This window comes from Colletotrichum phormii (assembly GCF_030913505.1).
Source record: "Colletotrichum phormii strain CBS 102054 chromosome Unknown BDP81scaffold_13, whole genome shotgun sequence".
NCBI classification, from domain to species: domain Eukaryota; kingdom Fungi; phylum Ascomycota; class Sordariomycetes; order Glomerellales; family Glomerellaceae; genus Colletotrichum; species Colletotrichum phormii.
Genome location: NW_026851455.1, coordinates 395,494 through 407,898, shown reverse-complemented (window position 1 = coordinate 407,898; position 12,405 = coordinate 395,494). Strand labels below are relative to the sequence as shown.

Below are 12,405 nucleotides of genomic sequence, written 5' to 3'. Positions count from 1 at the left end.
TCTTACTCCTATCATAAAAGGAACAAGAGGAACGTGGCCGGGGAGGTATTTAGAGGGGGGGGGAGTCGATGTGACTGACTTGAAAGTCCTTGAACCTCACTTAACCTAACCTTTTTATTCGATTCTCTGTCGAGGTCGCTTTTTCTCTCTTCTCTCTCCTTTTGACATGGATGTAGTTGGAACTAGAAAAAAAAAAAAAAAAGGAAAATGAGGAGAGGGGGGATAACTGATCAATCAACCCGGACCCAGACTCTGACTTAATGAGAGTATTCCAGGTTTGCCCTTTTATTCTTAACTGAAATTGACCACCTCGCACATAGCTTGAACTGAACCCGCCGACCCAGACGTGCGGAAGTACCCGAGGGACGTGGAGCGAGGTAAGGTAAGGTAGGTAGGTGCCAGCGGGTGACTGTATCGTAAGGTATTCACCGCAATCCGGGAAACAGCTGGTTTGTATTCGATCCCTAGAGGAACCTCACGAGGATTCATTCATGGAGCTATAACTCGCTGGCAATGCTGTATCTGGACTAAAGGTGTTTGTATTTTTCGGGGTTATTTGTGCCCCTCGCACGTGTGGTCATGTCTACATTATCCCCTGGAACGCCTCCCCATGAATCCCAGATAGGCTGATGATGCGCGCAACCGCCGCCAAAAAAAAGACTCTTTGCTTCGCTGCCCAGGCACCGTAAGATAAGGTACCCTCTACATCATAATGTCTCCCGCTCCGGGAAGGTTGAAGCCAGAAGGACCGTAGTTGGGGAAGTCAGACGCCGTCGGATTACCGCGATTCCTGCTACGTGCGGACTCGGCGATGCTAAACTTCTTGCCCAAATCGCGCATGCCACTGATACTCTGCATGAGGTCGTTGAGACGTGACGTAATGGCGACCTCGTTCTCCTCACAGAGCACCTCCTTCTCGAAACCCTCCGCATCAGAGGGAACGACGAGGTCTAGCCGGTTCACGAGGGCCTGAATCTGGCGGAGGATGGTGTGAGATGGTGTCGTTTGCGCATCGGTGGTGGCAGATACGGCGTCGGGCTGTTCATCCCCGGCAAGGGGTTCGGCAGGCAAGCGTTCGAGGTAAGTTGTGATGAGGCGGATGCGGCCCTGAAGCATCTTGACGGCGTTCGCCTTGGCCGTCAGAGCGGCGACCATCTCTTCCTCTTCTGGGGACAGCTGAGCCTCTGCGTTATCACCGTCTGCGCTATCGGTAACAACGACGCGGCGCTTAGTACCCAGGTCAACGCGCTGGACCTTGGGCTTGGCAGCCTCCTTGGGAGCCTCAACGGCGGTCGCGTTGCCGGCACCGCGCGCAACATGGTCCATGCTAATCATCTCAGCCTCGCCCGTCTCGACCGTGTAAGGCAGCTCGCGGAATCGTAGCTTAAGCTTCGATTGCCCGTCGTCCATCTTCTTGTCCTCGCCCTCTGCCTCGGCAGCTCTCGGATCGTCGACCTCATAGTTGGATTCGTAGATGGTCATGGGCAGCTTGCCGCCCACGGAATGAGTAAAGACTTCCTCGGGATGGAAGCCTAGGAGGAGGGCCGACTCGTTGAATTCGGAGAGAAGCTGGTTGTGGATCGGGAGGATGGTGGGTGTCGGGCCGGTGACTGCCAGGAGAGTGTACCAGCCAACCAAGTCTAGGCTTCGGTCCTTGTGAACTGTCTTCACTCGGGGGATATTAGTCCACTGAGGGCGCAAGGAATGGGAAACAGGCTAAGCTTACTCTGCTCCAATCTCGCACCGAAGCGCTCAGAGTCTAGGAGGTAGCCTCCTTCCACCTCTGGTGCCGGTATCGTGTGACAATCAAACGCATGTTCGACGGTAATCTCGCGACCATTCTGCTGGCCCAGAAGAGCGCCAACAACGGGTCCTTGCTGCGACCGCAACGTATGACGGGTGATGTAGTCGGATATGGTGAGGAGTACCAGAGGATGAAGGATTGCTTGAAGCTCCGAGGACTTCTGGTTCGAAATGAGCGGGTTCACGTCGGAAGAAGCCATGGCTGACGATTCTCTGGCCGTCGCCACAGGATATGGGATTTATTATTCGATTGTTGAGACCATGTGAAGAAATGAAGGGACAAAGATCTGGAGCAGGGAGCTGTCGACTGGTGTTTGGGTTGACGTCGGTCGTGTTTGCTGTTGCAGCTGTAGGTACAGTTGGAGATGGGTAGTACGTTGCTCCGGTAAGGTATCCGTAGTGGAGGTGAAGCTGCCTTGAGGCTGCCCCGCGATGTGGGGAAGGCGTGGTTCACAGATGGGCAGGAGCTTAGCACGATAAGAGGCTGAGGCAGCAGTCAAGCCACATGCTGACTGTTCCCATCCATGACCAATAATACCTCTGTGTGCTACTCTCCTCCATTTCTTGAACTGAATGAGCACTTCTCATTGCGATACAGTCTAAATTGACTCCGTCATGAAGCAATTTCCAGCAATTGGTAGGCCTCGCCCGATGGTGCTGCGTCATGTGCAGAGCACCACAGTCAGCGCCACTGATCCCTGCCTTGATAAGGCCATGAAGACACTAGATGAGTCCATCGCTGCACAAGGGAGCAAGTGCCTCAGATCAGAACCCTTTCGGTCGCTTTCATTGTCTGAGCTTGCAACTCTACAGGAAACCAAGAGAACCTATCGTCTCTTTTAGCAGTAACGGGCAGCATTGATAAGAACACTGGCAACTCTGCACACCTCCTTGAAGTCAAGGTACTCACTTGGGCACCTCATGCCGCCTTCCCTGCCAAGTGGCAATCTGCATCCTGGACCCGAGAAAAGTGGCATCAAGGTGCTTGTCACAGTATGCAAAACGTTGTGGTTTTCCTGTTCTTTCTGCCAGGCACACCAGGATGGAATCCCACCGTACCAAAGGGAACGGCTCAAAGGCAAACTGTGCAACATGCCAACGCTCTTCTCTTGGCTTCTCTCTTTGCTGTTCATGGCTCACTGTTACTGGGTGTGCTCAGCTTTCCCGTCATTCCAACATGTACGGTACCCAGCAGAGCTGTTGTTGGTTGGCACAGGGTTCAAATATGGATGCTTGGCCGTTTCTTATCAGTTAGCGGCGTTCCTCCATCTCATCGATGTTGCATCCGCTCCCGCTCCCGCATCAGCAAGACATCCATCTCTCCCTCTTTTCCCCTCCGTCACTGTCTCTCCTCATCGAAATGGAAAGCTCCCACCACTATCTTGGCATGTTTCCCCCAATCTATCCCACAACCCTTGCACCATACCCACAACCTGTGATACCAGCGAAACGAGATGATGACGACGTTCAATTCGTATCTTCCAATCCCGTCAAGAAGAGAAGAATCGATGGCTATCAGCCGGTCACGCCACATTCCACCACAGACTCACCGGCGCCGGCGGGGCGACCCGCCCCCATCAACCATCAGCCATCCGAGCCCGCCAAGCCCATTTCTCAGCCGGAAAGACGGGGAAGCACGGGCATGGTCGATCACTCGCCCACGGCCCGTTTGCCGGACGTGGACCCGATGAGAGGATGCTCCATGCCAACGCCGGAGAGGGCCTGCCATTCAGAATCATTCTGGACTGCACCGTATACTGGACCGCCATGCTCGCCACCAGTGTCACCCAAATCACTCCCAGAACATGTTTCGCCTTCAATGCTTGGGATTGACAAGAGTCATGGATCTGCACCTGGTCGTATGAGCGGAACCAACGAAGCCGTGGCTAATATTCCCGCACCGGTCCCGTCGACCATGCCGTCAACCACGACATCGCCTCATGTGTATCAAGCGCAAGTGTCAGGAGAACAAGGTACGCCGAATCAGATTCAACCAGAGACCGAGAACCACGCTGAGATTGCAAAGGAGACACCCACGGCTCTCTCAGTTCCCACAGCTCCCGCGCTAGCTGGCATCACTGACCTGGGCAAGATCAACTCTATGCCCGTATCAGGAGCAGACGGCACAACCATGCTTCATCAAGCAGCTGAACCTGTGCCAACACTGAACCATTCTGGTACCGAAGTGGAATCGAAGAATGCTATTCGCGATCTCTTGGATCAGCAAGTAGACATTCACAGTTCCAAGATTAACGAACCCCCCTTCCCCTTCTCCTTCCATACCCATACTCACCAAAACACCCATGCACCAAACCCGTTCACTTCTGATATTCACAACACCACGCATGGTACGTCGGATAACCAGGCCGGGGCCTGCGCAAATCGCCCTACGTCTGGAGCAAAGGGGCCCTGCCGTCAGTGTGTGGAGGCGAGGTTGAGGCAACAGGCTGCCAGCATGGCGGTCAACTCAGGCTTGCCAAACGGCACAAATGCAGCTCCTGCCAGTCAAGCTCCCCTTCCGCCGTCGTCTATGCAGCAACCTTGGACAAACCTCCTGGGCCTCAACCCGTACCACAACACGATGGCTGGAGCCATGTACAACCCGCTGCTACAACAATCTCTGATGGCCGGACCAGCTGGTCACTTTGCAGTCCACCCGCAACAGCCACATCTCGGTGCTGGCATTCCTGCCCAACAACCGGCGGGACACATGTTCCATCTCGGACCTACTTCGCCAGTCCCACAACCACAGCCGTACGTCACGCAACAGCCACCAGCCCAACCAGCCAAACCAGTGGCAGCTACCACCTCGAAACCTCAAACAAGTAGAGTCCCCGACACGCAGCCGACGACCAAACACATCATTGTCGATATCGCAGACACCTGCCAAAACATGTTTCCATTCCAGGAGGTGGCAAAGCGACACAACCAACCGGAACAGAAAATAAGAGACATTTTTTCCGCCGTCATTCAGGTCCCTCTGCTTCGATGTCCCACAGACAAGAGAAGGGCCGGCAAGCTGGGTACGGCGAGGGTCAAGGAGTTTACGCAGGCGAAGAAGGAAGTGCAAGCGCAGAAGGGAAACGCTGGTCAGCAGACGCGGCAGGATTCTCCGAACCAGATGCCGTATATGCCTTCGGCGTGGGATGTTGCGCAGTTCATGGGCCCGAGCGATGTGCGGCTCGGGACGTTACCAAAGTATTCACCGCCTTGGTGATTAGAGGAAAGGATGTTTGCTTAGAGGTCGTGTCGTTTATGGGAGGGCAATACTTGGTTTTCCAGCTCGTACTGAGGCTTAAGAAGAGGGTCATTTAGGAGGCATCTTGAATTTTTTGTATCCATAACCCCCCCCCCCCCACCCCAAATTTACAATTTCATTCAACCTTTCCCTGATTCCTGGCCCCAAAGTGCCCCCTCCAAGATCATCCCATCCATCCACCAACATCGCCAGTAATCCTCCCCACCCATTTCATTCACAAGCAGGCCACTTAACATCCCCGCACGGCTCCTCCCTCACCAAAATCACCGCAAAATTAAGCTGGCGCAGCAGCCGCGTGTGCTCCAGCATAGCGCGCCGGAGGCGCCGCATGCCGTCCTCGTCGCCCGCGGCGTCGGCCTGCATGTATTCACCCATCAGCAAGGCGTGCTCGGCTTCATACCGCGTGCGGTTCTGGGCGTAGCTCGTGGGGCGGTGACAGGCGGCGCAGCTGTCTTCGAGGAAGGCGGACTGGGGCTGCTGCTGCTGGCAGCGCGCGCCTTTCTCGCAGTGTGTTGGAGGGGAGTGGATTGTATGGCCGCAGGACATTGTTGTTTGGGTGACTTGACACATGACGGGGTTTTACTGGGGGGTCACTTGTTCTTTACGGGTTGATATGCTTGGTTAATTGGGATTGAGGACCATTGGTATTAAGATGGAGGATGTTGTTTTATTTATTACGCTGTGGTGGATTCTTCATTGTTCTTGTTCAGTTGGTTTCTGGAAGCTATTCGCAGTGGATATTCTTTGTTACGGCTCGAGAACTTGGATGTTGAAGACAATCATTGTACGAAACCTTCACGTCTTTGTTAGAATAGGGACAGGAGTCTGAGGCTCACAATTGGCAGAGGACCGTGTTGCGACCCTCCCACGTGTAGGGGTGCGAAGGTAAACCACACCCCCCCTGGTACACTACCAATTTGGGCCACGGAATCCAACGTCCCATTGCCCGATCCAGTAGCGTGGTCATTGGCGCATCGGCTTCTCTAGTCGTCCAAACTTAAAACTCAATCATAACCACGGGGATATTGGACGACAGAACTCGTCCCTTGATAACCCGGGAAGCATTCCGCTTCCGCAAGAGCACAACTTATTCCCCCCGCTCCTGGACACCTCGAACGACGGAAAGATTGACGAGGTTGTTCTACTTACCAGCGAATAGGATCGCTTGCCGTAGCTACCCCAGGAGAGTCGATATTTGCCTACCAATGAGCGGTGACGCGGAAGAAGCGATGCAGTCCCGACCGGCTGGAGATTGCCGTCGGCCCGTCTGTCGTTTTCTGTGTCTGGGATGAGAGGTATATCCGCCGGATGCAAGTCTTAGGTTCTAACTTTCAAATCACTTTTCTCCAGTAAACATGCACATGGAATTACGCTCACATCTACCCGGTCTATTCAACTCGTTCTTTGGGAGCGGTGCGTTAAGGTCGTACCTTGTGTGACGATGGCCGAGGCTTTTTCATGTCTCAGTCAGCTTTCCATGTCTTGCTTTGATAGATTCGAAGGTGTGCGGGGAATAATAAGTGGTTTTGTGATTGATCTGACGATGCGGCATGACCAAGTCGCGACATCCAATGTAGGCGTTGATGTCTCTCTACCGCAGCATGCGATGGGGAGAGCGAAACGGCAAAAGTCGTCCTAGTGACAGATAACCCAAAGACAACTTTATGGAACTATCCAAGTGCTACAAGCGAAGCGCGACTTCGGTCTAGCATACACATGGTCTAAACGACTCCAGCTTCTTCGCCGTTGCTCGATGTCTCACCTGGCCGCTTGTTCACCTACCTTACGTTAGGTGCCTCGGGCGCCGTGACTTGACGTCAAATGAAGACTCACCCCCACGGAGCCGGCGCTCTGATATTTGGTGGGGTCGCCCGGGCCCGAGGGTTCCGGACCCGGTGTGAGACCTGACCAGCCTCTTTTCCACCTTAGTCTCAACGGACGCTAGGTGGGTTACAACTAGCTCCGCGCGATTGACTTGCGGCTCGGCTCTGAACGACAACCTCCAAAAATGTGGGGGGGGTCTTTCCAAATGCGACGTTGAAGTTAACGTTCACGGGGAAAAACAAGAGTCATGAACCTAGTTCACTACCTCGTCAGAGTCGCTATGTACCCTTCTTTCCTTTTTCTGTCTCTTGAAGGGAGATCGTGTCCGTGCCTGCCTGAGATATCCATTCAATCTTTTTATCGTAACGTTTCCAGCAAACCTCGTCCGATCTGATAAGTATATTTAGAAACTGAAATGAGACATGATTTTGTGGTTTTCGCCCTCATAGTATGAGTTGTTTCTTCCTGCCCCGCCAGATTTCATGGAACGTGATCTAGGTACTCCGTATGCTCGCATTCAATGTGGTCGCATGTCAAAATAGACCTCAGCTGCGGATTGTTCATAGGGTGCATCGTTAATGGTTCCAGGCAGCAGCACCTCATTTTAGACACTTGTGTGACCTTGAACATATTCAAGAGTGTTCTTCTGGGCGGATTGAAGCAACTACGAAGCAAGATAGAGTTCTCATCCACCAGCACTTGAACCAGACGTCAGTCCAGTTTATTCATTGGGCATTGGAAAGATGCAATACCACCTCCGATCATCGCGAGATCCCGCCTCGGACCGGCAGGCATCAGAGCCATTTGCTTACCTCCGAGATCAACAAATGTCACGTTCCATCAGAGACATCGGCACCGCCACGAGTGCACGGATATACAACGGCGCCAGAAGAAAGAGGGCCGGAGCGGAGCCCCAAGGAACATCCTTGTTGATGAGGATCGCGCCGGCGGGTGGCGCCGGATTGAAGAAAGCTGGGGCAGACCCAGTTTCCTTAAATCTCCTCTTTGGGGTTGGTGAACGAATCACATTTCACGAATCTGACCTCAGGTCCTCGGCCCCCAAGTGTCATGTCCCACATAGACCACACTGCTGTCCGACTCCTGTGCTCCCCTCAGTGTGATTGTGGGAAAATATTCGAATTCTTCTTACCCAATAGAGAACAAAAATCGGATAATGCGGAGAAGAAGGCGGAAGGGCCCTCAGCTTATCTTCTTTCGTCCGGCTTCCCCGCAGCCTCACCCTTATTGCTATCATGTTGTTTTTGGTAAGAAACAGAGCGAGGAGATCAACTGTCACTCTAGCGGGGAACTGTTGTAGATAGGAGGGGGGTGGGGAAGCCAAGCTTCCGTAGAGTGTTGCGACTTCAACGTTGCCATGTGCTCATGCCATGTTTCCCCATCTCAATACTGCCATTGGATGCATCAGGCATACGGGACATGTGACAGTGGTCGGAAATAGTGGAAGCTATCAATCAAAGCATCTTGCAATAAGAGAGACGCAGTCAGCTCAGGGTCACAGGAAACGAGGAGGAGGACCATCCCCCTTATCGATCAACGAGCCAGGACATCAACAATGACTGCCAAGGGACCTCGAGAGTTATCCGACAGTGCGTCACATACAGGGACCGACCTTCAGAATGACCTCGAGAACAGGGAGAGCTCCAAGCTCATGAGGCTGTATTCAAACCCATGGACACAGTAGGGCCCATGCAAAGTTAACTCCCCCTTGTCGCAACCGGCTAAAGTATGCCCGCAGAATCATCCTAATCAGCTTCATCTGCTTCTGTTTACCTGGGGTTAGTCAGAGTTCCTCCCATGAAAGCGAGTGCATAGAGAATTACATGCTAACGAGAAATCCACAACCCAAAGATGTACAACGCCCTGACTGGCCTGGGAGGCTCCGGCCAAGTCGACTCAACAGTAGCAGCCAACGCAACCGTCGCCCTGCTCTCCACAACCGCCGTAGCATCCCTCTTCTTCGTAGGTCCGATCCTGTCCCTCGTAGACCCCAAAATCGCATTCCTCATCGGAGGCTGGACCTACGCCCTCTACAGCGGAAGTCTCTTAAACTTCAACCGTACGTTCTCTCCCCCCTTTCCCTTCAAAGACAAACGTCCCTCCCCATTCCCTTGAAGAAACCTAACAAAATACAAACCCCAAAAGACACCGCAAACGGAACCTTTGTCATCGCCGCCGGCGCCATCCTCGGCATCGGCTCCTCCTTTATATGGATCGTCCAGGGCGCCATAATGACAACCTACGTCCACGAGTCGCAAAAGGGCCGCGCCATCGCCGTCTTCTGGATCATCTTCAACCTCGGCGGCGGCGTCGGCAGCCTCGCCGCCTTTGGCCTAAACTTCTCCTCCACCACCGGCACCGTAAACGACGCCACCTACATCGCCCTCATGGCCGTCATGCTCTTCGGCTGGGCGCTGGGCCTCTTCATCTGCGCCCCGGAGCGCGTCCGTCTCGCGCAGCTCAACGCCGCGACCGAGGCGGAGACTGAGGCAGACCTGCAAGGCGACCTCCAGTATGAAGATGATCCCATTTGTATATACCTAGGAAGACTTTCTTGCCAACGACTAGCATCAAAATCGATTCTTATATAGTCTGAAAAGCTCTATACTCTGGCAGGTATCTCACAGGTTGGGCCGACAACCGCAGGTTAAATGCCCAAGACTGAACTTTGAGGCGCGAGGAAGTCTCCCTTTGACTCTGTACTTTGACTGCACATCTTTCAGACCACTCGGCCCATGTAATTCCAGGACATAATTTCCAATACTACAGACCTAACTTACCTCCCGCAAATCGGACGGTGGTTCGCCCTTCCCTTTCAGTTGTTATCACTTAAACTGTGTTGGATGCGACGATTGTTATGATCTCGTACCCCCGGCCACACCACTGGGCCTCGCAGACCATTTCTGACCTCTTCATCGTGTCCTAATATGTTCTCCTCCAGCAAAGCCATCCACTCTGGCAGAGGAGGCACAGTCTCCCACAGAGCTGGTTCGTGTTTGGGCCATTTTGTCTTCCACTTCTCGGGCGACCATGACCGATGGTCGTGGATCATCCTTTCCACATCCCAAACTTGGCCGACGTCAAAGTTGCACTGCACGATGGAGGAGCACGCATCACCGTTAGCAATATCTGCCATGGCCCTGGGAAAATCTTCGTAAAAGTAGCCGTCGCAGCTATGGGCGGCGGACCGCTCACCCCTCCTCTGATGTACAGATTTGACCGAGAACAGTTGTCGATTCTGCGCCTCTATCCAGGCCAGCTGCCACGCGATGTCTCTCTGCACAACGGTCTGGAATATCCCCGATGCGTGCTGCGCGGCGGGCTCTCCGTCGAGGATCAGAGAAAACGACTCCGCCGGCATCCCCGCGGAGACGATGGCGCGGGCCTCCGACACCCACTTTGCTACGAGCCCCGTGACGTCCTTTGAGTAAAGCAGGCGCGCGGTGGCGGTGCCTCGGACCTCGGGATTGATCCGGTCATATGGCGTCATCGTGTTGGCCTGAAGGACGTTCCTCCACAAGTTGACACGGCGCTCGACGTGGAGGAGGGGGTTCTCCTGGCAGAACGGGATGAGACCCAGGCCGTGGCACTCGGGCGCGGCCACAGCCTCCCGGTCCTCGTCGAGAACGATTCTACGCACCTGCGCTCGGACGGCGGCGGGCACTGAGGTCAGAAAGTAGATTGCCGCGGACGCGGCCGAGAAGCGGTATATCGAAAGGTCTCCGCCTCTCTCAAGCCCGATAACATGGTATGGGTTCTCTCCGACGCTCGCGAGAAGCTGATTCAGCTCATCTTCAGTGGGGATGGTCCAGTGCGGAATGGAGAGGTCGATCATACGGAGAGAGGTACCGAAGTCGCCCCAGCGCTGCAGGATCCTGGCGGCGTTCGGATTGCAGAGCGACGCGGCCCTCGGCGTGTCTTTGCAGAACTCGCGATAGACGGACGTTGCTTCGCCGAACGAACCGTGACGGGGAACCGTGTCGAATTGGCCTTGCTCGGCTCGGAGGCGGTCGAGGACTGGAATGAAGTGGGGGTATCTGCCCTTCAGCTCGTCGTACGCCTCATCAGAGATGCAGTGCCCCGCGGTACGAAAGATCGTATTCCGTTTCTGGTCGACGCGGGCTATGAGAGATTCGAAGCGGGAGGCAAGGATCCGCAATCCTTCCGAGGTAATGGTGCTGAATGTGATCTGGTTGACGCGTAAAGCCATCCCGTTCGTCTCCTGGGCCATTTGCTTGCAAGCGTATATGAGGTTCAGCTCGATGGGACCGCCATGTTTTCCTGCTCTCAATTTTCCATCGATGAAAGCCTGCGAGTCACACACGTATCCCCCATCAACTGCCAAGTAATTCATGTAGACCATATCTCGCAGCTCCCGTGGGAGGGCGAGAAAGTTGAAGGAGGCAACCATTGCTTCAAATGACTGAGTAGGATGCAATAGTGAATCCTTTTTTTTTTTTTTTTTAACACCTTCCATTGAGCTGTTTCCGCAAGCCTCGTTCAGAGTCCCAACTTGCGGAATTGTCGGATTGATGAGAGCAGCCTCGTCGACGGGCTTGGTCTTGACAGTGAGGTGAGCCAGTGTGGGGGGGGAGGAGGAATGACAGCCAGCGTCTTGGGGTGAGGCGGAGTTCATATACGTGGGTGAGGAGTGCCTGGCACCCTGATGATGTCAGTGCGCCCAGGGCGTTATTGCGTTGGTAAAACCCACTAAATTAACTTTCACAGAAGGCACCTGCCTGAAGTCTACGCACCAGTGCACCTAAGGCAAGCAGGCAGCCAGGCGCATGCACGTAAAGGTAGGGACCTTTCTGGTCGCGACTTTGAGATATCTGTGGATGGACAGTGGCTCTTGAGAGCGCATCAAACGGGTCAGTTATCAAGCATCAGATATGAAAGCAAAGAAAGATATAGGCATTTGAAGCCCATAACTTTTGACACCAGTTGGAATTTTATCCGTAACCTAACGAGTACATCGGGGGGAGAACGGCAACACGGAATTAAACCCCCCCCTCGCTCGGCCGTACCCAGACTTGTATACCCAGTAATGATGTGTTGGTCGATTGCCAACAACCCCGATCGATATCTACCCAGAAAGTCGAGCAAGTTGCTCGCTTGTGTATGTCCGGACACAGACGTTTTGTAACAAAAGTAAAAGTGCCCGCCCTTAAAAGGGTGTTTGAGCAACCCTGTAGTCTTTGGATCCCTGATGAAGTACCCCTTTCTGCCTGTCCACAGCAGTACCCAGAAACTGCAATCTAGCTTTTCGTCGACCTTGGTAGACCTTGATAGGAGTTAGTCAACTGACGCTCAAAAGCTTGAGGTCAACCTACTGACGATGGTTTCTATCCCGTCTGGCACCGTCAAGGTTGAAGATGGGAGTATTAAAACTCGAATCTGCCATTCTCATGTCAGTAAGGAAACAAACCTAACACCCTAAATCTTGACCATACCTGTGAAACGATGACGTTGCTGATCCTTGCTCCCTACACACTCTCAAC

General features: G+C 53.7%; 5 protein-coding genes across 5 annotated transcripts; 2 read left to right on the top strand and 3 right to left on the bottom strand.

Moving 5' to 3' along the window:
• Window positions 1-409: 409 nt before the first annotated feature.
• BDP81DRAFT_377013 (putative COP9 signalosome subunit 6) lies at window positions 410-2,190 on the bottom strand. Its single transcript, XM_060586766.1, has 2 exons — window positions 1,727-2,190; window positions 410-1,670 (listed from the first exon to the last, which is right to left on the bottom strand). Exons 1-2 carry the CDS (start codon window positions 2,001-2,003, stop codon window positions 703-705), a joined length of 1,245 nt encoding a protein of 414 aa, XP_060443698.1. The 5' UTR covers window positions 2,004-2,190; the 3' UTR covers window positions 410-702.
• A 1,396-nt stretch (window positions 2,191-3,586) lies between these two features.
• On the top strand, window positions 3,587-5,121 carry BDP81DRAFT_430779 (uncharacterized protein). Its single transcript, XM_060590643.1, has 2 exons — window positions 3,587-3,776; window positions 3,830-5,121. Exons 1-2 carry the CDS (start codon window positions 3,744-3,746, stop codon window positions 5,018-5,020), a joined length of 1,224 nt encoding a protein of 407 aa, XP_060443697.1. The 5' UTR covers window positions 3,587-3,743; the 3' UTR covers window positions 5,021-5,121.
• Window positions 5,122-5,272: 151 nt separating this feature from the next.
• On the bottom strand, window positions 5,273-5,608 carry BDP81DRAFT_395558 (uncharacterized protein; the record flags this gene model as incomplete). Its single annotated transcript, XM_060588077.1, has 1 exon — window positions 5,273-5,608. The coding sequence occupies one exon, from the start codon at window positions 5,606-5,608 to the stop codon at window positions 5,273-5,275; it is 336 nt and encodes a 111-aa protein (XP_060443696.1).
• Window positions 5,609-8,755: 3,147 nt separating this feature from the next.
• Window positions 8,756-9,718, top strand: BDP81DRAFT_491597 (uncharacterized protein; the record flags this gene model as incomplete). The annotated part of the gene is made up of 2 exons (XM_060595315.1): window positions 8,756-8,999; window positions 9,050-9,718. 2 exons carry the CDS (start codon window positions 8,756-8,758, stop codon window positions 9,493-9,495), a joined length of 690 nt encoding a protein of 229 aa, XP_060443695.1. The 3' UTR covers window positions 9,496-9,718.
• On the bottom strand, window positions 9,249-11,544 carry BDP81DRAFT_430777 (uncharacterized protein). The gene has a single exon (XM_060590642.1). The coding sequence runs from the start codon at window positions 11,538-11,540 to the stop codon at window positions 9,720-9,722; it is 1,821 nt and encodes a 606-aa protein (XP_060443694.1). The 5' UTR covers window positions 11,541-11,544; the 3' UTR covers window positions 9,249-9,719.
• Between the last annotated feature and the right edge of the window lie 861 nt (window positions 11,545-12,405).

What these genes read in the sequence shown, in the direction of transcription:
- BDP81DRAFT_377013 (XM_060586766.1), bottom strand. Translation starts at nt 2,003, where the DNA reads ATGGCTTCTTCCGACGTGAACCCGCTCATTTCGAACCAGAAGTCCTCG. An exon ending in CGGTGCGAGATTGGAGCAGA is followed by an intron (nt 1,671 to 1,726) that starts GTAAGCTTAGCC and finishes ATATCCCCCGAG; the next exon opens with TGAAGACAGTTCACAAGGAC.
- BDP81DRAFT_430779 (XM_060590643.1), top strand. Translation starts at nt 3,744, where the DNA reads ATGTGTATCAAGCGCAAGTGTCAGGAGAACAAG. An exon ending in GCAAGTGTCAGGAGAACAAG is followed by an intron (nt 3,777 to 3,829) that starts GTACGCCGAATC and finishes GAGATTGCAAAG; the next exon opens with GAGACACCCACGGCTCTCTC.
- BDP81DRAFT_430777 (XM_060590642.1), bottom strand. Translation starts at nt 11,540, where the DNA reads ATGAACTCCGCCTCACCCCAAGACGCTGGCTGTCATTCCTCCTCCCCC.